This window comes from Dendropsophus ebraccatus, chromosome 8 (assembly GCF_027789765.1).
Source record: "Dendropsophus ebraccatus isolate aDenEbr1 chromosome 8, aDenEbr1.pat, whole genome shotgun sequence".
Lineage (NCBI taxonomy): Eukaryota > Metazoa > Chordata > Amphibia > Anura > Hylidae > Dendropsophus > Dendropsophus ebraccatus.
Genome location: NC_091461.1, coordinates 34,416,693 through 34,443,064, shown reverse-complemented (window position 1 = coordinate 34,443,064; position 26,372 = coordinate 34,416,693). Strand labels below are relative to the sequence as shown.

At 41.9% G+C, this 26,372-nt stretch overlaps 1 protein-coding gene across 2 annotated transcripts in view; it reads right to left on the bottom strand.

Annotated features, from left to right (window-relative positions):
* CFAP46 (cilia and flagella associated protein 46) overlaps window positions 1–26,372 on the bottom strand; it is a 139,457-nt gene that overhangs the window by 77,588 nt on the left and 35,497 nt on the right. For both annotated transcript variants that reach the window (XM_069980136.1, XM_069980137.1), the window contains exons 19-26: window positions 23,525–23,737; window positions 20,628–20,841; window positions 17,721–17,870; window positions 16,393–16,500; window positions 14,701–14,864; window positions 13,035–13,166; window positions 10,010–10,169; window positions 8,652–8,739 (exon numbers count right to left, since the gene is read on the bottom strand). In XM_069980136.1, coding sequence (XP_069836237.1) covers window positions 8,652–8,739; window positions 10,010–10,169; window positions 13,035–13,166; window positions 14,701–14,864; window positions 16,393–16,500; window positions 17,721–17,870; window positions 20,628–20,841; window positions 23,525–23,737 — 1,229 coding nt within the window. The remainder of the gene's footprint in view (window positions 1–8,651; window positions 8,740–10,009; window positions 10,170–13,034; window positions 13,167–14,700; window positions 14,865–16,392; window positions 16,501–17,720; window positions 17,871–20,627; window positions 20,842–23,524; window positions 23,738–26,372) is intronic.

Genomic DNA, 26,372 nt, shown 5'->3' with positions numbered 1-26,372 from the left:
ATCAGCAAGGGTCTGTGGGTCTGTCTCCAGAAAGACAAAGATGGCCTCTACTAAGGATGATATATGTAAAACCCCTTTAGGCTAGGTTCACACTATGTAACTGTGCGGCTGTATTTGCGGCTGTAATTGTGCGGTGGTATTTTTGGTGGTTCATGCGTACGCTGGAAAGTATACGATATACGGCTGCACAGTGCACACTATGTATGAATCTACGGCCCTATCGTAAACGGACCCGTAAAAAATGAACAAGACCATTGTTTGCGGCTGGAAAAGCGGCCGTGGATTGACAGACGGTCCGTACGGAGTACTTCAAAAATAGCCGGCAATGATGCCGAATGCCGATGCCTCTAATAGTTAATATATTAACCCCTTAAGGACCGGGCCTGAAATGGCCTTAAGGACCGGAGTAAATTTTATGAATATGACCAGTGTCACTTTATTCATTAATAACTTCGGGATGCTTTTACCTATCCGGCTGATTCTGAGAATGTTTTCTCGTGACATAATGTACTTCACATTTCTAGTAAATTGTAGTCGATACTTATAACAAATCTTTATGAAAAAAAACAAAATAGCGTGAAAAATTGAGAAAAAATGCATTTTTCCAACTTTAAAACTTTTCTGCTTATACAGAAAATGGTTATATCACATAAATTATATATTAAATAGCATTAGCAACATGTCTATTTTATGTTGGCGGTATTTATTAAACTATCTTTCATTTTTTTTTTAAACAATAGAAAGCGTAAAACATTAGCAGCAAATTTCCAAATTTTCGGTAAAATTTCAAAATCAGATATTTTTAGGGACCTGTTCAGGTTTAAAGTGTATTTGAGGGGACTGTGTGTTAGAAAGCCCCACGATGCACCCCATTTCAGAAACTGCACCCCCCAAACTCTGCAAAAGCATATCCAGAAAGTTTTTTAACCCTTTAGGGGAGTCACAGAAATAAAAGCTAAGTGTGTAAGAAATTTGAAAATTTTTATTTTCTGTGCAGAGATTTTATTGTAATCCAATATTTTTCATAATTATGACCCTATTACCAGAGAATTGCACCCCAATAATTATTGCCCCATTTCTGCAGTTTATAGAAATACCCCATATGTGGCCCTATTGCGCTATTTGACGCAACCACAAGCCTCAGATACAAAGGAGCACCTAGTGAATTTCAATGGCTCCATTATATTTGGTCATTTCTGACTGAACCACTTCAGGTTGGCAGAGGCTCTGGGGTGTCAAAACATAAGAAACACCCCTAAAGGGACACCATTTAGAAAACTAAACCCCTCAAGGAATGTAACAAGGGGTGCGGTGAGCATTTGGACCCCACAGGTGCTTCACAGATTTTCTGAACAATGTGGCGTGAAAAAAGACAAAAGTATTTTTTACACTAAAACTTTGTTCTAGCCTTCAATTTTTCATTTTCACAAAGGGATAAAAGGAAAAAAAAGACACAAAAAGTGTAGCGCAGTCTCTCCCGAGTACAGAAATACCCCACATGTGGACATAAAGTGCCAAGCGGGCGCAGGACGAGCCTCCAAAGGGAAGGAGCGTTTGGAAGCTGGATTTCACTGGAATGGATTTCAAGGGCCACATCGCATTTACAGAGCCCTAGTGCTGCCAAAACACTGGAAACCCCCCACAAGTGACCCCATTCTGGAAACTACACCCCTCAAGGAATCTAACAAGGGGGGCAGTGAGCATATGGATCCCACTGGTGACGGGCACAAATGTGGAACAATGTGACGTGAAAGTGAAAAATTTCATTTTTTTTCACTTTCACGGCACAAATGTGCCCGTCATCAAGGGGTCCATTTGCTCACTACACCCCTTGTTAGATTCCTTGAGGGGTGTAGTTTCCATAATGGGGTCACTTGTGGGGGGTTTCCACTGTCTTGGCAGCACAAGGGCTCTGTAAATGCGACATGGCGTTCATAATCCATTCTAGCCAAATCCAACCTCCAAAATCCAAATGGCGCTCCTTCCCTTCGGAGGCTTGCCCTGCGCCCACATGGCGCTTTATGTCCACATGTGGGGTATTTACGGACTCGGGGGAAATTGCTCTACACGTTTTGTGTTTTTTTTTCTCTTTTAACCCCTTGTGAAAATGATAAATTCAAGGCTAGACCAACATTATAGTGTAAAAAATGTAATTTTTCATTTTCACGCCACATTGTTCCACATTTGTGCCAGTCACCAGTGGGGTCCATATGCTTACTACACCCCTTGTTACATTCCTTGAGGGGTGTAGTTTCCATAATGGGGTCACTTGTGGGGGGTTTCAACTGTCTTGGCAACACAATGGCCTTTTAAATGCAACATGGCCCCTCGAAATCCAATCCAGCCAAATCCAGCCTCAAAAAACCAAATGGCGCTCCTTCCCTTTGGAGGCTTACCCTGCACCCGCATGGCGCTTTATGTCCACATGTGGGGTATTTCCGTTCTCAGGAGAAATTGCTCTACACATTTAGTGGTTTTTTTTACCTTTTAGCCCCTTGTGAAAATGAAAAAATCATGACAAGATTAATGATTTAGAGTAAAAATTTTAAAAAAATTACACTAAATGTTGGTCTAGCCTTGATTTTTTTCCATTTCCACAAGGGGTTAAAAAAGAAAATGAACACAAAACGTGTAGGGTAATTTCCCCTGAGTACGAAAATACCCCACATGTGGGCATAATGTGCCATATGGGCACAGGGCAAGCCACCAAAGGGACAGAGCGCCATTTAGAGGCTTGAATGGAGGATGGAGGCCACGTCGCAATTACAAAGCTCCTGTGCTGCCAGGACAGTAGAAATCCCTGACAAGTGACCCCATTCTGGAAATTACACCCCATAAGGAATCTAACGAGGGGTGCAGTGAGCATATGGACCCCACTGGTGACGGGCACATGTGTAGAACATGTGCCGTGAAAATAAAAAATACCATTTTTTTCATTTTCACGTCCCAAATGTGGCCGTCACCAGGAGGCCATATACCCACTGCCCCCCTTGTTAGATTCCTTATGGGGTGTAGTTTCCAGAATGGGGTCACTTGTGGGGGGTTTCTACTGTCCTGGCCGCACAGAGGCTTTGTAATTGCATCATGGCCTCCTCTAATGGGAATGGCGGCCATACCTATTTAGCTGGGGAAAAGGGACAATTCTAATTTATTTGGGGGTATTAGGCCAATTATTAGTTAATAAGGTTGGAAATGACAGGTGTCCATCAAATTCAACCTGTGTTGATCCAGAGGAAGGCAAAAAACCCTCGTGAGGCAGACGACAGTAGCCTCATCACTGGGGAAAAATTCCTTCCTGACTCCATAATGGCGATCAGAACAATCCCCAGATCAGCGTGACCCCTGAAATAGGAATAAGGGACAGAATTTAGATAATGTAGAACCCCAATGACGTGTGGTGCGCCTTGAAGCGATCCAGTATGCAGAGGCCGGGGGGATCAGGACAGGTGTCACACTGGAAAATGGTGTCCTTCCTGATCCCCCTGTTACGCCACACTCTGCACTTCTTCTGGGGTCTCCCGTTCTCCAGTGTGGGGGACGTCACCTGGAAAATGTTGTCCTGGTGCGATACGGGGTCCTTCATATCCAGAAGCGCTGGGTCCGCTCCATGGCTGCTAAATATTAGGGCTCTGTTACGGCTTCTGATATGTTCGGATCGTGCCGCAAGCTACAGTAGCTCGGGCAGCGAGGGAGCGGAAGAGGGGGTGCTGGTATAAAAGTTATCCCCGTACAGGTGGTGACCTTTATCCAGCAGTGGGAAGATCAGTTCCCGGACGATCTTCCCACTTGTTCAGAGGATGGGGGGGGGGGGGGGGGGGGCACCGGGGGGCTGCATTCGGGTGTCCCTTCCTTCATACACTCTAAGGGTACGTGCACACTGCGGAATGGCGAAGGATAACCCTTCGTGCATTCCGCAGTTGGCACCCACCGGTGGACTGATGCGGGCGCGCGTCTCCGTCCGTGTCATAGACTCCATTCTATGCACGGGTGGATTCCGCTCTCTGTCCAACGTATTCATTCTTTGGACGGATGATGGAATCCGCCTGTGCATAACATGGAGTCTATGACACGGAGACGCGCGCCTGCATCAGTCCGCCGGTGGGTGCCAGCTGCGGAATGCACAAAGGTTTATCTTCGCCATTGCGCAGTGTGCACCTACCCTAAATCTGTAAGAGTACCCTGAGGTACGCTCACAGAGTTAGTAGAATTTTACGCCATACCGTGATCTCTTATTGGGACGGTACTGGCAGAAAAGACGTGTCTGGGAGGCAGCATACACTACGCTATCCCCCAGACACGTCACTGGAGGATGAGGATGAATGGAGGAAAGAAGGATCCCCCCATTTATCCTCACTGGCTGTTTCGGTGTCGGAGGCAATAATAACGTATCCCTCTGACGCCGAAAACACCCTGGGGCTCATCTTTATATGGGGACTAGTATATGGGGTATGTAGTGGTGTAGTGTCAAACTTTATTCAAAACTTTATTTTTTTTACAGTAAGTATAAAAAAAAAAAACCTACGCCAAAAATGGTGTTGCTGATAAATGCCGCACTTATGTGTGGCACTTATCAGCAGACCGTGGCAGTAGGATAGAGAAAAAAAAACACCCTACGCCAAAAAGGAGGAGTTGCTGATTAGCAGCGCACTTTCGTGCGATGCTGATCAACACTCAGCGGCGATAGGGTGCGGAAAATAGAAAAAAAAAAATTGGAAAAAAAAACAAAAAACTTTATTACATACTGAACATCCCTGTAGCTGCTGATAAATGTATTACACATATCAGCCGCTAGAGGGCAGCAGAGCGGAAAATCCCGAAAACCCGACGCTGGAGCCGAAATTACCGAACGTGACGTCACGGAAGAAGCCGAAGACCCGAACGAGACCACGAGGACGCCGCAAACCCGGAAGACGCCGATCAGGACCCCGGGACAGGTGAGTAATGTACGAATACCTGCTCTGGACCCCTTAGCTACCTAGCTGAGGGGTCCGGAGCAGGTATTTATAACTTTTGGGGACTTTGATCGCCGTGAACGGCCGGCCGTTCACGGCGATCGGGCCGGTGGCACCTGGCCACCATTACTTTTTACAGTAATGGCGGTCGGTGCCGTCCTCGGACAGCACCGACCGCCATTTTTTAATGTTAAAATAAATGTTAAAATAAATAAATGTTAAAATAAATATATATATAAATGTATATTTTTATATATATATATATATATATATATATATATATATATATATATATTTTTTTTTTTTTTTTATTTATTTTTTTTTTTTTGACAGTATATTTAATTGCACAATAATGGATTCGTTAGAATTAAATTATTGAACAACGAAACTGATTTTATTTCAACGAAATTGTGTTTTATTAATTAAATATTAATTAGTACAGGAAGCTCCATAAGCCGTTAATTCATATGCCGGCAATAGAGCATTCTGTACTAATCATCACTTTACTTTAATGAAAACATCAAATGTTTCTTCTAATTATGTTATCACAATAGCATTATTAGAAGAAACATTTAGAATTATATGTGCGCTCAGCTGATTGGCTGATCGGCTGAGCGCACATATAAAGAGCCGGTCCGCAGCACAGTGACTTCATTGTGCTGCGGACCAGCGAAGAGACAACATCGAGTATAGAGCTCTCCCCACCCCCTCCCCAGCACTGCACCCCTCCCAGCAAGGAAGGGGGGTCACTTAACCCCTTCCTTGCTGGGATGGGTACAGTCTGACATCAGTCTGGCCCCCAAGGGGTTAAGGGGGATACAATACATCCTCCGTTAACCCCTTGGGGGCCAGACTGTAAGCAGCGATCTGTAAAGATGCTGCATACTGTAAGGTGCACAACACCGCTCACAATGATGGGTGTTGTGCTCCTGTTTGTGTGTTTTTTGTGTGTTTCTCCCTTTTTGTTTTTCAGATATCGGTATCCTGGGGAGTACGTAGGATTCAGTGGACTACGTCGATGACCAGCGGTTGTTTGTTGTTTTTTTTTTTTTAATAAAATGGTCAATGAGGGGTGTGGGGGTGTTTTTATTTGAATAAAAATTTTTTTAACTTGTGTCTTGTCTTTATTTCTTTACTTTATAGACTTAGTAGTGGAAGCCGTCTAATAGACGGAATCCATTACTAAGTTGGGGCCTAGTGTTAGCCGGTATAAAATGGCTAACACTAACCCCCCATTATTACCCCAGTACCCAATGCCACCAGGGGTACTGGGAAGAGCCGGGTGCCAGTGGTCCCGGAGCGTCAAAATTGGCGCTCCTGGACCGGGCGGCAGCAGGCTGGTAAGATTTAGGCTGGGGAGGGCCTAAACCAATGGCTCTTCCCACCCTGGTGTTACCAGGCTGCTGTCGTTTGGTTTTTAACCTGGCTGGTTATAAAAAATAGGGGGGACCCTATGCGGGTTTTTTTTATTATTTATTTATTTAAAAAAAAAATCCGCATAGGGTCCCCCCTATTTTTATAACCAGCCGGGTTAAAAACCAAACGACACTAAGTTAAAAAAAATTTGTATTCAAATAAAAACACCCCCACACCCCTCATTGACCATTTTATTAAAAAAAAACAACAAACAACCGCTGGTCATCAACGTAGTCCACCGAATCCGACGTAATCCCCAGGATACCAATATCTGAAAAACAAAAAGGGAGAAACACACAAAAAACACACAAACAGGAGCACAACATCCATCATTGTGAGCGGTGTTGTGCTCCTTACAGTATGCAGCATCTTTACAGATCGCTGCTTACAGTCTGGCCCCCAAGGGGTTAAGGGAGGATGTATTGTATCCCCCTTAACCCCTTGGGGGCCAGACTGATGTCAGACTGCACCCATCCCAGCAAGGAAGGGGTTAAGTGACCCCCCTTCCTTGCTGGGAGGGGTGCAGTGCTGGGGAGGGGGTAGGGAGAGCTCTATACTCACCCCGATGTGTCCTCTTCGCTGGTCCGCAGCACAATGAAGTCACTGTGCTGCAGACCCGCTAATTATATGTGCGCTGAGCCGATCAGCCAATGAGCTGAGCGCACATATAATTCTAAATGTTTCTTCTAATAATGCTATTGTGATAACATAATTAGAAGAAACATTTGATGTTTTAATTAAAGTACAGTGATGATTAGTACAGAATGCTCTATTGCCGGCAATATGAATTAACGGCTTACTGGAGTTTCCTGTACTAATTAATATTTAATTAATAAAACACATTTTCGTTGAAATAAAATCAGTTTCGTTGTTCAATAATTTAATTTAAACGAATCCATCATTGTGCAATTAAATATACTGTCAAAAAATAAATATATATATATATAAATATACATTTATTTATATATATATTTATTTTAACAGTATATTTAATTGCAAAATGATGGAATCGTTTAAATTTAATTATTGAACAATGAAAAGGGACTTTATTACAACGAAAATGTGTTTTATTAATTCAATATATTAACCATGAGAGGCATCGGCATACTGCAGAGGATCGCAAACCCCGGTAATAGCGATTCATGTAAACTGTGTTCTCTGCTTTCCCAGATGCATCCAGAGGTGTTTGCATCACTTTCTTAAGATTTTATTTGTTATTTTTAGTTAAACCAGATTTCCAAGTAAATGACCGTATGTTTTCAGCCGCATGTCTATTTTTTCCCACGGCCGTAGTTTCATCCGCACATTTACAGCCGCATAAAAAATACAGCCGCACACATACATAGTGTGAACATAGCCTTAAAGAGCATCTGTCAGCAATCCTTGTTCTTTTAATGTTTCTGTTTGACATGTCAAAAGTTTAAGTAACAGTCATCATTTAAAGAAGAGATCCACAGTCAGGCCATGTTCACACAACGTATGTTTTCATAAAAGCACGGCCGTTGTTGCCAATTGCAACAACAGCCGTGATTATAACGAAAATATACGTTACCTGGTCTCTAAGGAATCCCGGCCGGAGCGTATACACATAGTATACGCTTTGGCCGGGATCTCTCGCGGCGCCGTAGAAAACTGACAGGGCACACTATAGAGCGAGCGGCTCCGGCTGCATGCTCCATAGTGTGCAGTAGGGAGTTCTGGTGCGGGCACGCACGGATGCACCCGCACTAGAACTCTGAAGGTCACGGAAGGGCCAGTCTCTTACAGTGTGTGAACATAGCCATAGCCAAGACATAAAGAGTAATACTATATTATATATATATATATATATATATATATATATATATATATATATATATATACACACATACATATACATATAATAAAGCAGGTAGACGGCACTCCAATAAAGTAAATAGGTGCAGGTTTATTCACCCGAATTCACAGCTGTACGTATACAGGTGGATAAACCTGCACCTATTTACTTTATTGAAGTGCCGTCTACCTGCTTTATTCTACATTCTGTGGAGTCAGGGGTCGACTGCCAAGGACGTGCACCCATCGGCTGGAAGCCATTGACTTTAAGTCAGCACAGTGCAGTTCAACCCAATGACTTTTCCTATATATATATATATATATATATATATATATATATATATGATAAATAGACAGTAGCGTGTGACCTAGCTATGTACGGGATGTAATCTGCATGAGATTCATTTGACAATGTTTGACAGATCTCTCTTTTTTTTTTTTTAATACTGTTACTAATTCATGACTTACCTTGGAGATTTTCTGGGTCGAGACCTGTGCGGCTTTGAACATCCATGGAGGGCCACAGGTGAAATAACATGGTATCGTTTTCTGACCTCTAGCAATGGAAACATGTATTATTAATGGGCTGACGTTGGGGGGCGTCCCATAGGCGTAGCTGCAGGGTAATCTGACCGTGATCTTTATCTCCGCTTATTCAGGAACAGAACCATCATTAATCACTAGCAGAACCGATGACAGGACTGCGGGATGTGAACGCGGCTCAACTCTCACAAGGCTTGTCTTGCTCTTTATTTAATGCGAGGCTTAAATTATTTCATTGACACATAAGAACATCAATGTTCTTTACAGCCGCCTTCAATTTATGAGATTCATTTATTAGCAGTGCTATAAGCACCGGACACATACAGGCAGCAACAGTGTGTAAAGCCCATAGGTCAGGGCTAGAGAAGACCCATGGAGGACCCCCGGGGATAAGGGGGACCACAGCAGTCACACGGTTCTGAAACATGCTTGGAAATTAAAGACAAGAGCTTGTTATGGGATAGAGAGATGTTCAGGATTGTGGAGAATGTCTGCTGCGAGTGTAGATGGAGATGAAATGGGGATATAGTAAATATACCTGCTGGGATGTGACCCCTGGCAAACAGATCACTGTCAAAGGAGCTGGCTTAAAGGGGTATTCCTACAGTATCTCAACTAACATAGTTATACTTAAAGAACACGTGGAGTTTAAGATTTTTGTAAATAAATTGATTTGGCAAACTTGCCTCATACAATGGTGTAAACAGCCCACAGCAACCAATCACAGCTCAGCTTTCATTTTATCGGAGCTGAAACCTGAGCTGTGATTGGTTGCTGGGGGAAGTTTACACCAGTGTATATTTTACACCCTTTGATAAATCTACCCCATAGTGTGTGTGTATATATATACAGTATATACACACACACACACACACTATAGCTACATATACACTTTATTGCTATTATTGGTATTTCTTAACAATTCTTCTAAACTTTCTTTTGTTGGGATAGGCTGTCAATATCAAATCTGTGGGTACTCAACTTTCCACGCCCATACTGATCAACTGATTGATGTTGGGTATTTCATGGGATTTATCCACCATCTATATAGATCCTGCTACAACATAACAATATGAACCCTGCTACAACATAACAATATGGACCCTGCTACAACATAACAATATGTACCCTGCTACAACATAACAATATGGACCCTGCTACAACATAACAATATGGACCCTGCTACAACATAACAATATGGACCCTGCTATAATGTAACAATATGGACCCTGCTATAATGTAACAATATGGATCCTGCTATAACATAACCCTGAGTTCTGTACCTGTCTCTGTTTGGCCTCCGCCAGGGCTTTAATGACACAAATGACAGAATCCTTCAGGGGTCCCCGTTCATTACAGGACTTTATCAGTGGAGAAGAAGCATACCAGAAATGTTTAGCTGCCTGTAATGTTAGTGACAGACTTCCAGCTTCACCACCAAACCTAACACAGAGGAGAGTAATGCAAATTACCAACTAGTTCATGGCATAAACCATAACATATGTAGCGAATGAATGTCTCACACATCTACTATATTATTGGACATTTAAAGAAGTCCAAGAAGAAAAAAAATAAAATAAACAGAAAGTCAAGGGTGTGCAGGAAGATAATAAACAAGTATACTTACCTGTCCTCATGTCCTGTATCGCTGCTCCCGGGTCCAACTAACAGCCACCGGCCGTGTGCAGCTCTTCCAGCTGCAACGTCACGTACCTGGCTGATCAATTACCGCTCAGCCAATCAGTGACTGGGGCAGGAAACCACCCAAGTCCCTGCTGGCTGAGCAGGCAATCAATCAGCCGGGTACGTGACGTTGCAGCTGGAGGAGCTGGGTACATGACATATCCAGATTCCAGGCGGAAATGACAGCTGACAGCCGGCAGCCATCATCAAGACCCAGGAGTGAGGCTATGGGGGCACAGGAACAGGTAAGTATACTTTCTGCAGCCCACTGCCTGCCTGGCCTTTTTTATTTTCATGAGACTTCTCTTTTAAAGTGTTTCTGTCATCACAGAAAACTTTTTACATGGGATAGAAATGTGTTATCAGTCTGGGTCTGAGTGTTCAGACCCGTACTGATTGTTAGAACGAGTGGGGAGAAGACCGCGCTGCAGCACGTCCGCTCCCCATTTTGTGTCAGCATAATCAGTCGGGCTCCATAGACTTACATTATGAGCCCGACTGATCACGTGACACAAAGCCGGGAGAGGACCGAGCTTCTCCCGAACGGTACAGGACCCGGACTGCTCACAACATTTGACATGTCTCTAGTTTTCAAAAGTTTTCTATCATGACAGTGATACTTTAAAGTGTACCTCCATTTATACAGGGAAACTATCATAGTGTAAACAAAGCTTGTTTCTCTAACTATATTATATAGAAGATTCTACATCTAAATAGTTGCACACACTGACTGCCATCCATGATGCAGGGTGCTTACATCTTTGCACTTAGTGAGAAAGTGTCCTTACTCCATCCCCAGGGCACCTATATCCAGTACAGGAGCCAGCACTGTAGGATGTAATGTGATTCTACAGCACTGGAAACCCCTACAAGATACAGAAAGGCCAACAGTTATCCCTCTTGGCCTTCCTGTACACGTATGAGGAGGGGTAAGCTGTAGTCACCAAGCTCAGATGCCAACTCACAAGGGTTGGAAGACAAAAAAAAAAAACAGCATTCCCGACCCTACTTTCCACCAACATCATCTGCCAGTAAAGAGTCGGGAGGGAGGCCATCATATACCTTATACTGTTGGCAGAGCCTGATTTGGATGACTATAAAGTAGTATAAGGTCTATAGGCATCTTAATAGTTTCTATAAACCTATATTCATGTACAGTATGTGCAATAAAGAAGGATAACAAGAATAACCTACAATCCAACACTCTTGATCCTTCTCTCCCATAATCATCTACCCAGGGTGATTGGTGCGGCACCCATACACAAGAGATGCTACATGTTCATGTCTGTATGGGGTCTTGGTCTGTCTCCTATTGCACTGATATAAGCAGCCTGGTCTCTGCAAGTCTTTAGAATAGCTCTTCCTGTTCACCCTCCTGCATTATAATGGTTTCTTCATATCAATGGAGGTAAAAATTTAAGGGTCAGATAAATCACAACTGCTCAGTTTAAGAGAAAAGCAAGGAATAGAACCGAGCGAGTTTAATGGCAGTTTAGGAGATCTTAGGCATTGATTTTGAGATATATCTGTATTACAGGTGCCATATAAACTAACGGAGCACTCTTAGCGTTCCAGCTTTGTAATATACAAGTCCTTGAGTGGAGATTTTATAGATCAGGGCTGGAGGATGGTGCGGGTTATATTCTCATGTACACAGATTTTATGGACATACTGCAGTGTTTTCAGCAAAGCCATAAAGGGTGCTGCAGCACATGACATTAGCTGGTTTTTACCTTTCCTGATTCACTGATCTGCAATGTCTCGTGGCTATGCTCTTTACTCTGCTGGCCCTAATACCTGTGCTATTTCCAGTGCGCCAGGTTAGCAAATCTGCAGGTGCCTTATGTTATTTTAGGACCCTCTTTCTGGAGGACCTACATTACATGACCATCCCATTCGTTTAAATGGGCGGTATAATTCTTTGGTTCCCCTGCGGTGGTGCTGTAGGGAAATGTAATGCTTGCTGCTAGATTCCGAGTTGATCACTGGAGGTCCAAGCGATTTCATAACCTGCGACTATCTAAGCTTCAAGCAAAAGGTAGAAAGCTCCTTGGAAATTCATCTCAGTTAGTTTAAAGAGTGTAGACGACCCCCTTCAGAAGACCATTTGTCATTGTGTTTTTTTCCCCGCTCCCTTAAAGGGGTTATCCAGTAAAAAAAAATTCTTTCAAATCAAGTGGTTTCAGAAAGTTACATAGATTTGTAATGTATTTCTATTTTAAAATCGCAAGTCTTCCCATACTTATCAGCTGCTGTATGTCCTGCAGGAAATGTTGTTTTCTTTTCATTCTGACACAGTGCTCTCAGCTGCCACAGGAACTGTCCAAAGAAGGAAAGGATTTCTATGGGCTTTGCTGCTGCTCTGGACAGTTCCTGACATAGACAGAGGTGGCAGCAGAGAGCACTGTATAAGACTAAAAAGTATACACCACTTCCTGCAGGACATACAGCAGCTGACAAGTACTGGAAGACTTGAGATTTTTGAATAAAAGTAAATTACACATCTATATAACTTTCTGACACCAGTTGATTTGAAAGAAAAAGATTTTCACTGGATAACCCCTATAATGAGGTGTAATAAGTAGCCATTGGGATAACAGATTTTTTTATTACATAAAAACCTACCTTGCACTCATTTCAAAGGCTTTTATGGCAGAAAGACGTAAGTGTTTTTTTCCGGCCAGACTGTCCATTATGCTTTGGCCCTGAATACAGGCGGTGACGCTCAACATTTCATACGTCAGTGAAGGACTGCGTCTGCAAGAGGCACAAGCAATTCCCTAATGACTTACTGAATGAGCGCTAATACACGGCTATTACAGTATTTACATCCCCGCATCATTGTCATGCACAAAATTGTCCTATAAAATCTGAATACGCTCTTACTCAACAGCTCATGGTCTTCACTGGCCAAAAATGCAAAACAGTATTAAATGTGTCAATGTTCCTGCTGTCAATGATGGCGCTAACACATGAGTCTTAGAAAAGCGTAGGATTTGTTACAGGCATAAAGTTTATTTCATCCAACTGTGTAAAATGCTCAAACTTTCATTTCTGTGTGAACACTGATCTGTAAATGTTTATTATGAAATGAACACTTTTACATTCAATGTGGAACTAAAGTTTTTTTTGTGGCTCTAAAGTGTCATAGAGGCGGGTTAAGGGCAACCTAACTCTTGGAGAAGTTATTACCAGAGGTTGACTTAGGAAATCTTTAACTGTATGTGCCAATGGCTCCCAGCCCTGTCAATCCCTCTTCTGGCTGGAAGCAGCATTATGCCTCTGGCCATAGGAGGCCGCTTTCTTCCCCCAAGTGCTGCAGTCTACAAGTGACATCACTGATGCGCTTACATGGATGGAAGACAGCGAGAGAAGCTGGACGGAAGCAATGCTGCAGCTGTGCAGAAGGCGAGTATGTATTTGTTTTCCTCCTGATTAGTGTTTACTAACTATAAAAACAACCATAGTAGTGTGAAGGCGGCCTTACTCTTTCTCCCTGCACTGTGGATGTTTACTCGTGGTGCTCAATAAAAGGCCTGAACAGTACAACTGCTTGTGTGTTATAGGTTTACTTGGATACAAATGTAGTCTATACTACCACTCTAAGGTGACTTATCTTATCCTGACGCCAAATGTGGTCTTTATAATCATGAGCCATGTTACCCGAGGTACAGTGATGGGCAGATAGGTGCAAATTTTCCCATTCTGTAACCACTGCACCTGAATGCTGCTATATTACACGAATTCTTTTTTCTTTTGTAGACAAATCTGCTCTGCTCACATTAGGACATTGTTTAGACTCCTTTTAATGGGCAAAAAAACCTTTCGATAGGTCATAGAGACATATTAAAAGTATTTATCGGTTTTGGTGTCTGACTGTCCAGATCCCGATCAATGAGGCGAATAAGCTGTGAGAAAAAGGAAGCTAAAACTATTAAATTGATCTGTTCAAAACTAGAGTGAGATTCCTCCACATCACACAATAGTATTGAGCATGTAATATCATAGGCAGACAGCAGGTGTCACTGTTGCCTTGCAAGTATGCTCACACCGTAACCTTGCAGCGTCACAAACTCTCTTTTCTGTAGGATCACATCAGTGGCTTGTTTACAGGCTACTTTACTGGCACTTTAAATAATGTATTGATTATATAGTATAACAAGATAATAAAAAAGTAGAGAGAGAAGAAAACAAGGACATTTTCGGTCTGAGCGATAGGAAAAGTTTTTAAAGCACGTCAAACTGTGAAACGCTAACATTACAATCATAGTAAAAAAAAAAATATACGTACAAGTCCTGTTTCTTCATCTTCTCATTAGACGCCAGTGCCCTCCGGGTGCAGGATAAAGCTAGCTCTAAATCAGCAGCATTGTATGCAAAGTGTGCCAGTCTGGTTACTGCCTGCAGTTCTACCAGCGGATCTGACCAGTCACACTCTGAAGCCAACTTCCATACCTGGTGACATAAGAAAGTAGAGACACATTAGTCAGATACAGTATATACTTTATTTATTTGCAGTAATCTAAAACTGGTTTTACACCCAAAAATGGCTCAATGTGTATAGACACCAGTATATAATAATGTCTTCCTGATCTGTAGATTTTCCACTATTCAGACGTCCATGTCCAGGTTCTTGACACCTTGGTCCATTGATCCTTTACTACAGCTGCTCAGGGATCCTGGGAGTTGTAGTCTTGCAATAACTGTATAGCCGCTCATAGCTTAAAGTGTCACTGTCGTTTAATTTTTTTTTTTTTGTGGAAATCAATAATACAGGCGATTTTAAGAAACCTTATAATTGGGTTTATTAGCTGAAAAATGCATTATTATGAAAAAGCAGTTTGAAGCTCTCCCCCTATCTCTATGGTTCTCTTATGGAGAGGGGAGGGGTGGAGGGAGATGAGGCACCAAAACAGGACAACAAAGAGTTAATCTACAGCTACATCACCGGGCTATCTCCTCTGAAGTCAGCACTGACCTTTCTGACCTCTAAATACGGCTTTCACACAGATCCCGCTATAGAATTATTTGTTCTCTGCTGTCTTCTGCTGAGAAAGGAGGGGGGGGGGGGGCTGGGGAAAGTCTTTTTGAATGCAGATAATGGCATATTTGCCTAACAAACCCAATTACAAAGTCTCAAAGTTAAAATTCCCTGGACTATTGATTTCTGAAAAAAATATTATATATATCACATTGACACTTTAAAGATCACTCTTAGTCTATGCTTCCTAAACTCCCTGCATTACTAGCATTGTCCACTAGCTGTCACTATAGAACAAACCAAGCATAGATTGCAGTCTGAGATGATGAGTTTATACAAATCTGTCAGGTAGAAGCAAAGAATAAGGATTATCATTTGTATAACCAGTTTAAAGCAACCATCTGAGAACACATCTGAGAATACTGTCTTCATCTCATGACCAGGTGTTGCAGGGAGGGATGTCTTGTTATGCAGTAGCTGGTTTGTTGAGTGTTAGAGCTTCTTATGACAATTCAGTCAGTGGTGGAGTCTAATCTACCATTAACTCTGAGACATGGCATTCATTACCAGTCCTATACGAGCACCCAAATAGATAGCAGAAAGCAGTGTTACTATCTTTTTAGATATAAGCTATAGCCCCCTTGCCTACAAGGCCACCACAACACATGTTAAAGGGGTTATCCAGTGCTACAAAAGCATGGCCACTTTCTTCCAGAGACAGTCCCACTCTTGTCTCCAGCTTAGGCTGGGTTTGGCTGCTCAAGTCCATTGAAGTGAATAGAGCTCAATTGCAAACCGCACCTGAACTGGAGACAAGAGTCGAGTTGTCTCTAAAAGTAAGTGGCCATGTTTTTGTAGCATACTATATTTTCTTCTGTTGAAGTTGTGATCAATGACAGAATAATAAAAAATCAATCCCACTTTAAGAAGCACTTAAAGAGTGTAGGTGGCAGTAGTTTTCCATCACTCCACGCACCGTATCAGCATTTATTCTGTACCTACTTGTGAGAGATTTGGAACTGTGAAGTCCATTAGTCCTAACCCATTGCAGGAATGCATTTCTAGAGCCACAAGGACTCTGGTCATAGGGTTTTGTCCTTCATTGTTGTCCTAAAAAAAAATATATATATATATGTTACCTTACAATACAATGGAAGTAATTGCATTTCTACCAACTGACTCCAAATATCCCTCCAAAAAAAAGGAAATTTGAACAATTTCATCAATCCTTATATGTAACATTAAAATATGACGATAATAATAATAATAATAATATGATGATGATGATACTACTTATATAGCTCCAACATATTCCATGTCGCTGTACAGAGGCTGTCACCACATTGATACCTGTCTGCATTGGGCCTAACAATCTAAGGGTATGTTCACACTTAGGACAACAGGTAAAAATTCTGAGCGGAACCCGCGACGAGGACTCAGCTTGGAATCCCACCTACCTCAGTGTCTCAATGTGATGTATAGCATGCCTCCGCTCTGTGCTTAAAGAATTGACGCGTCAATTCTTTGAACAGAGGGCAGAGAAGCCATATACATCATATTGAGACACTGAGGCAGGTGGGATTCCCAGTGGAGTCGGCAGCGGGGGTTCCGCTCAGAATTTGCACCTGTTTTCATCAGAATAAACGTAGCCTAAATGACAAAGCAACCTAACCATATGTTTTTGGAGCGTGGCAGGAAACCTGAGCACTTTGAGAAAACTTATGCAAATACAGGGAGAACATACAAACTCCATGCAGATGTCTTTAGCGGGATCTGAACCCAAGAGCCCAATGCAGCAACAATGCTCACCCCTGAGCCACCATGTTTCTGGCTATATGCCTGTGGGTGGCCATTTTACTATTATTTATTATTATTATTTATTATTATTTCTTGTTTTATATATATATATATTATATATTTCTTGTTATTATATATTTCTTGTTCTTGTAATTTGTCCATTGCAGCCAAATGAGAAGACACTAGTGACACAAGGGCTACTTAAGAAACAGGACTAGCTAGGACTAACTATGGTTATGTGATGAGGAAATGTCTGTTACAGTAAATACTAGTATACTGTATAAATCCTTACCTTTCTTCCTGGAAATGTAAGACAACTGGGCATTAGGCTCCATGAAGGGTGTGTCCTAGAGTCATATGCTATCTATAATGATACACCCAGCTGTCAATTTATGTATTTTTATTATTGTATTATCATCATCAAATCCTAAACGAGTAACCAAAGCCAACTAAAGGAAAATAATGACCCTCCAAGCGAAACCATACAACCCCCAATAATCATTGACAGATACATAGTCTTTTCACAGTCAAACCTCATCATCTGTTCCAAGTTTGGGTCCAATTTGTTGCTGCAGTAGCTGTTTTGCCTTCACCCATGTAGAAATGAGCTGCTGCCTTACGGCTATGGGTACTATGTCATCCGGTGAGCTTCCACTGGTCAAATCTAAAGCGTAATCACAGACCTAAAAGAATCATGTACAGACCATTACATAAAAGACAGAAGCAGATAAGTACCAATACTCTAATTATCAGACAATATAAACTTGACAGAAGAAGAGAAACGGCTAAGCAGCACCAATGGTCCCTTGTATGGTTGGGTTAGATAGGAATCGTGGGTATACCAGCGGGCATTCTAAGTGGGTAGCATAACTTGTATAGAGTCCAACAGCAACTAGGGCTAGTTATCCAAAGCTTTATTGACCCCCTGCTGGGGTCGAAATTTCGTATTTATGTGAAGTGACACAGTGCTGATGATGAAGGGGTAGTAGTATGATCTTGGAGGTGCAGGAGGATGATGAAGGAGGTGGTAGTATGATGATGGAGGAGCAGGAGGATGAGAGGGGTAGTAGTATGATGTTGGAGGAGGAGGATGAGAGGGGTAGTAGTATGATGTTGGAGGAGCAGGAGGATGAGAGGGGTAGTAGTATGATGATGGAGGAGCAGGAGGAAGAGAGGGGTAGTAGTATGATGATGGAGGAGCAGGAGGAAGAGAGGGGTAGTAGTATGATGGTGGAGGAGCAGGAGGATGAGAGGGGTAGTAGTATGATGATGGAGGAGCAGGAGGAAGAGAGGGGTAGTAGTATGATGATGGAGGAGCAGGAGGAAGAGAGGGGTAGTAGTATGATGATGGAGGAGCAGGAGGAAGAGAGGGGTAGTAGTATGATGGTGGAGGAGCAGGAGGATGAAGGAGTAGTAGTATGATGATGGAGGAGCAGGAGGAAGAGAGGGGTAGTAGTATGATGGTGGAGGAGCAGGAGGATAAAGGAGTAGTAGTATGATGATGGATGATATGGTCAGTAACAGTGTGATGGTATGTTGAGAGGTACAGCATGGTGATATATATATATATATATATATATATATATATATATATATATATATATATATAATGTTAGTGCTGTTTTGGGGTCACTTCCACACACTGAGCCCCCACGTAACTATGTATTCTGATCTCCCACAAAGCATTCAGTGTACAATACACCAAGAATCCTCCAGGTACAACAGCTGCAAGCACTACAACTCCCAGCATTTACGGATAGTCTGCATCCCTCAGGATATGCTGGGAGTTGTAGTACATATGAGCTGCCACTGTAGAGACATATAGTGTTGGACCTTTAGGGCTGATGGTTGTAACAGATTACGGCCACCAGAAGCTTCTGCACAACAATCAATTATTAAAGGTTTGTTCTGTCTGAAACTACAACTCCCAACATACCCTTCATTGACGCTTCATAAGTGTAGGGTATTCTGAGAGTTATAGTTCAACTGAAAACGTCATTCACAAGGGAGTTGTCGCAGATCCAGATCATAGATGGACGCACATTTCTGTTTACACAGGAAGATGTGCAGCCCCCCAGCAATGAATTAAATGCCTGCAGAGAATATGTGATCAGCAGACGGAAAAGTATTTTTTACCATTTCACACAGCCAATTATCGGCAATGGCCATTTCTGACAACCGATAATCAGTCTGTGTAAATGGGCTTTAAAGGTACTCCGAAAAAAGTTTTCTCTTTTTCAAATAAACTGGTGTCAAGAAAAGTTAGACAGATCAGTAAATTACTTCTATGTAAAAATCTCAAGTCTTCCAGTACTTATCCGCTGCTGTATGTCCTGCAGGAAGTAGTGTATTATTTCCAGTCTGACACAGTGCTCTCTGCTGCCACCTCTGTCTGTGACAGGAACTGTTCAGAGCAATAGAGAGCTCTGGCTAGTTCCTGTCAAGTTCACAGGTGGCAGCAGAGAGTGCTGGGTCATAGTGAAAAAAATACACCACTTCCTGCAGGACATAAAGCAACTAATAAGTACTAGAAGACGGAAGATGTTTAAACAGAAGTAATTTACAAATATGTTTGTTTTTTTTTAAGCCAGCTTTTTTTTTCCCTTTAAGAAAGCATCAGTTTATCACAATGGCTCAGGCTGTTTGAAAACATGGCTCATCTTTATAAGTATAGACCACCTATTGGCTTACTAAATGCTACAGTAGCACAGTTTTGCACTTAAAGGGTTATACCGGACACTAAAAATACATTATATATTATTGGGGCCCCATAGATAGTAATAAAAAGCTTATATTCTCGGCCCCCTACGGAGCATTCCGGCTGTTTCTTCCGTGATGGACTCATCTGTCCGGCTCAGCCAATCACTGACAGTTCTGTGTAACCTAAGGAAGTCTGGGAGTAGCAGCCATTATACAGAAGCTATAATGTGTTTGGCTTACGTCACAGTGACAGTGGCCTAAGCATAGGAAAGTTTTTCTATTGCATACAGAGCGAGGCGTAATGCAGATGTATAAAGCCGGCAGGAATGACAAATGACAACATTACAGCCTGACTCCAGCAATGGCAATTGTAACAATTGGATGTTTCATTTAAATGTCCTCCGGAATTTGAGAGAATGGAACTAATTAAATTTCATGAGTCCTGAATCTCCTGATACTCCGAGTACAATATGCTGGAGAGTCCGAGGCCTTCTGGTAACCTGCAGGCTAAAGTGTTATGTCAATGTCAGCTCTCCACGGGTTCCGAAATTAAGTACTTTAAAATAAGCATACGTTTAAGGATCTATGGGAAGGAAGCGACCGCGGCAATTATCTACAAAGTAACCTTTCCATAGAGGAACCGTGCCAGCAGCTCCGTCCAATTTACACAAATATTCATCTCTTAACATATAAAACCACATTATTTTATCCAAAGACATCCCTGGAAAATGAATGCTTACCTCCAGGGCCAGTCGCACATCAGTGAGGCCGTTTGGATCAATTGACAAAACATGTGCTACGTTAGATTTTTCAGGTCCTTTCCCTGAGGCCTTCTTTCCTTTCTCTGTATGCAGACTTGTATCTGATCTTTTATTATTGTCTGACACAGGTATCCAGCGAAGAATTAAGCCTTTGGCTACAGCATTGGACAGCAAAACCAGCAGCACCGGGTTCCTGAATGGCATAGACAAGAGGAATAGTAAATTAGTGCTGTACGGAAAGTGCAATACAGTGGTGCCTTGGATTATGAGCATAATTTCAGAAACACGCTTGTAATCCAAGTCACTCTTGAACCAAAGAAACTTTTCCATAAGAAATCACTGACATGCAGACAATTGGTTCCACATCCCAAACATAATCATTTTTTATTCTGAATAATATGTAAAACAGATGAAACAAACATTCAGAAACAGCAGAATATGTGATATTATAAGTTACTGTAGAATATAGCAATCAGCATGTGGAGTATAATGTATAGTAAGTGCATAAACCTGAAAAACAACAGCAGTTTGTAGATACAGGATGGAACTGCAGATCCCCATAATGCAGTAGAGTAGTACAACAGGCTAGAATAGAGAAGCAGGGCTGCTGTCAGAGGTCTGTGTGGTCACATGACAGCAATGGGGAAGGGGTGTGTGTTCAGCATGGACCAATCATGAAGTGAGAATCACAGAGCTGTGCAGGAGGACAGTGACAGAAACTTTTCTATACATCAGTGTGAATGGCTGAGTGTAAGTGCAGGCACATTATAGCAGCAGTGTGTATAGCTGAATGTAAGGAGCCTATTCCACGGAGCAATAATCGGCCGAATTGTCCCGATTCGGCCGATTATTGCTCCGTGGAATAGAGCAAACGATCAGCTGATGATCGTGTTATCGGCTGATTGTTCATTTAGGTTCAAACCTAAAATCATCAGTCGCCACCCGCGCAACGGTGCGTGGAATAGCGGTGCACGGTGGGCAACCGACGATTCCATAAACAACATACATTACCTAACCATGTTGCAGGGCTTCTCCTGCACTCCTCTTCCTCCTGATCCCGGGTGCAGCAGCAGCTTCGGTGCGGCCTGTCTTAGCTGACAGACCGCTCAGCCAAACACTGGCCAGGGCAATTATCGGGCCGTAGAATAGGCCTAGTAAATGAGCGCCAATCTAGCAGAACGGCGCTCGTTTACATTGTGTAGGTACAGTATAGCAGGAATGGAGAGGATGGGAAATACATGATTTGGAAAGTAAAGGAGACTTCCTGGGTTGGAGTACAGTGCTGTAGACCACCTATGCAGACTATACCTTTCCCCTGCTCCTCTTGCCACCCAGTACAGGGAGCTCTTAAACCAAGTTACAATTTTGAAAAACTGTGAGCTCTTCTTGCAAAACGCTCTCAATCCAAGTTACTCTTAAACTAAGGTACGCATTGCAGCGACATGTGACACCACTAGAGACAATAGCAGCTCCCTGTGAAATGACCTATTCAAAGGTCACAGAGTGCGCTCAGTAATGTTTTACATTCATCTTAAGGGGACAGAGCCTGTCTTTTGTCATCTATGTTTATGAGCCTGGCTGTAAAGCATGTCACTAAATGCTGTTAAGAACAGCCGGGGTATTTACAAAATGTTTAATAAAAAAAATGACAGTCAAAAAAATGGAAAAAGATTAGAATAAAAGAACAACTTTTAGTATTTGACACTAATCAGTTAAAGAAAATCTAGGTGACACATTCCCTTTAACACTAAATAAGGAGGCAACTTTTATAGGGAATCTGATTTTATTAAAAGATTTTAGAGAAGAACAAAGTACATATAAGAAATACAGAGTTGTTTCTGATTGTAGCAAACAAAGCCAAATTCCACAATCTAACAAAGTTAAGGAAGCAACTTTTAAATAGGTTTTAGCCTTTGCGATTGTTGGCATGACATAAAGCATTGGTAGCACACATGTAAGTGCATCACTGCATTCAACCAGATGAGACAAAGGTCCCCCGCTCTTGTGATCTTGCCGACTTATCCTTAAGAGTAGGTGATTAGTGTTGTTAGTGGGAAACCCCCTTTAACAATAAGGTTACAAAAAGTCATATATATGTCTCCAGATGACTATTATATAGTCACAGTAACGGTGGTACCCGGCAAGTGCCATACCGCACTCCAACACCTGTCGGTTGACATGGCACAGCACTTCTCTTATTTTACTGTCCATTATAGTGACCGCTGGGGATCGCAAAAGTCAGACCTCCATCGATTAAACCTTGGTGGCATATTCTTACATCTACCCTAAATAAAACTTTTTTAAAGGGGTATTCCTATCAACTAAATCCCCTAAGCTTTTCTGCATTGTATTAGCAAAATTGCTTTCTTTTGTATTTTGCCCCCTTCATGCCCCTGTACATTTGACAACATGTAGACTAGGTACTCGACCACAGTTCTCCGCTCTGGGAAGCTGTGACATCACCAGGTGGCCGGGATCCTCAGGTGCTGGCGAGTATGTTTTTACTCTCTTTCTGTCTCCCTGTGAGTTCACACACATCTCTAGTGACAATCCATGAGCCCTGGAGACGTGTGTAAGCTCAGTGGAAAACACAGTGATGCAGAGCTGATTCAGCACAGCACTGCTGCGACCCATCCTTGCTCCCCCCCCCCCATGCGAAACTAGCAAATAAGAGAAGAGGCAGAGGTGCCGATCTGCATCAGGAGAGATGGAAAAACCCCTTTAATGGAACAATTACATTGTTCTTAAAATAAATGGCCAGTTATTGGTGTAGAGAACAGACAAGCGACTAATAAACTCTTCTAAAGTACCACAATCTATAGAATATAGGAGGAACCACAGTAAATTTGATTTTACATTGAAGCATAAGAACTTACCCATAATGTCCAGTTTTCTTAAGTGCTACAAGCAGTTTCTGTAGTGTCTCCACAAGCAATGTTAACCTTCCCGATGCGATGATATGCTTGTTGTGGTTTAGGATATAGACGGTGGCGTTGTGAGCTATCCAGGCCTCCTGTAGCTCCACTCCCAACTCTGCAGCCTGAAGAAAGTTCTCTGTAGCATATGCTGAAAGCTGACAAATCCAGTCCCTAACCAGAAAGAAAGGTGGATGTTACACGTCATTACTATCCTCTAATATACAAGTACATTTGTGGTCTTGGCTAGAAGATGTTACAGAAGCAACTGCAGCAAGTATATAAACAGCAATGGCAGATGGGAGGCCCCATCAAGGTCCGTTCACATGTACTGCAGATTTTAGTATGTGTAAATGTACCCTAACAAATTCTGCATTGGAGAGGATTAAAGATGATGATCAGGATATACACACTCCCCTTCGGAAGGTATACAAAGCTTAAATAATCACAGTAATTTCAACAAACTTGATTCAAGTATAATTCAAGATAAGAAACACTGTAATGTGTGGTAAAAGTAATAATTCCTCATACTGCCTATTTTAGGCTCCTTTCCATACCGCTCTATGTCCTCCATGCTGCTTCTGTTTCTCAGGGTGTGCTGTAGAGGTATAGGAGGGCATCATGGAGAATATTCTCCACACAATAGCTCAGTGACAACTGAAAATGAACGATGAAACATGCAGAGCAGAAATCTGCTAAAAATGCTACATACAAGTTATATAATCATCGAAAATAGAGCTAATGCTGGTGAACACACATGACAGCTTACCTTGAAATGTTACCTAAAATGACAGGTGGGCTTTATTGCATGAACCATAGTGTGTGCTCAGGGACCTTCGCCTTTCATGTATAACATGATAAACTGTCAAGTTCTATGCAGTTCTCTTTAATCAGACTACAGAAAGAGGGGCAATGCCTAGCAAACAAAGTCCCTGAAATCTTTCTGGCAGCTTTACAGCTGGGCAAAACCACAACTGCTTTATACTACTCCCTATGTTCAATAATAGTGCTATTATTCTACTGATAGATCTATGTACTAAACTTATACACACAACCAGTGTACTCTGGGGGAATCTCAACTAACAGCCTCTTAGTACAGTAAAGAGAAGCATCTAAAAGGATCTCTCACTCTGGATTTACTCTTTTTACTTGATACATATTACAGTGGAAAAATAGTTTCTATAAACCTCTTAAAAATGCTTAGTTTCTCTTCTACTGCCTTCTTGTGTTTGAACAATAGGGCAGGCCCTGTCTTATTCCCAGCGAAATCCAGTCTTCACTTCTCTTTCTCTGCTGCTGATACCTCATGTATAGCAAGATTATTGTTGTTATAAGTTTATCCGGAGCAGACTGGTAAGGCAAGGGCTGGAGACGGTTTTTACTGGGAATGAGACAGCAAGCAGCAGTATATCTGAAAACGAATAGGCAGAAGAGAAGAAACTAAGCAAAATTGCTAATATGGATCTATGGACTTCTTCCTACATAATAAGTGCAAAGCAAGAATAAAATAAGTTTTTACAGATATCCATACAGTACATCCATTTAATGTTCCTAGGATGCCACCACCAGCTAAAAGGCAATGTCAAGCACTGTATATTTTATGTTATACTACAAAAATGAGCTATAAAAATAGATTCACATTGTGAGATTTCTACTATTATTTCTATTTCTATCTTTTTTTTAAGAGTTTTTGCTCTTTCTAATCAGTATATAAAAAGTACAGATGAGTTTTAGTTAAGGGCCTAACACTGGACACCCTACCTCTCCACCTATAATTTCGTCTTTTCCTTTATTGTTCATGACAGCATCCCTGAAGTACATGTAAGAGCAATGAACCAGAACCTACTGGGAACCAGAGACACAGAACTGCAAGCGGCTTCAGGCACTGTATGCACAGACATGAATCAGCCTTGTCATATCACATGCATCAGAATCCAGCCAGAAACTCTGCCTGCCATCAAACAATAAGAGTTGTAGTCTCTGCAAGAAGTTTTCTTGGATGTTATTACATTAATGAACCTGATTCCAAGACAGAAAAATATTTTATATTAACCATGCACAAAAGCTCAAGCGGTAACGGTATATAAATACTAAGCATAATTGTTCCGGGACTGTGCTTGTAATCCAAATCACTCTTAAACCAAAGCAAATTGTCCCATAAGAAATCATTGAATTGCAGACAATTGGTTCCACACCCTAAAAATAATGATTTTTTTTTTATTTTGAATAACATTGAAAACTAATGAAACAAAAATTTAGAAACAGCTGAATATGTCGCATTATAAGTTACTGTACAGTATAGCAATCAGCATGTGGTGTATAATGTATAGTAAGTGCATAAACCTGATAGAACAGCAGCAGCTTATAGATACAGGATGGAGCTGCAGATCCCCATAATGCAGTAGCGTAGTACAACAAGCCTGGAATAGAGAAGCAGGGCTGCTGTCAGAGGTCTGTCTGGTCACATGACAGCAATAGGGAAGAGGTGTGTGATCAGCATGGACCAATCAGGAAGTGAGAATATCAGAGCTGTGCAGAAGGATAGTGACAGAAACACAGAAGTGAATAGCTGAGTGTAAGTGCAGGCACATTATAGCAGCTGTGTAAATGGCTGAGTGTGAGTGCAGGCACATTATAGAAGTAGTGTGTATAGCTGAGTGTAAGTGCAGGTACATTATAGCAGCAGTGTGTATAGCAGGAATGGAGAGGATGGGGAACACAAGGGCTGACAGAGATTGCAGGGAGCATGAAGGAATGAGCAGGGCAGATGTGGGCACAGTATAGCAGCACTCTCTGTCTGGGTAAAGAG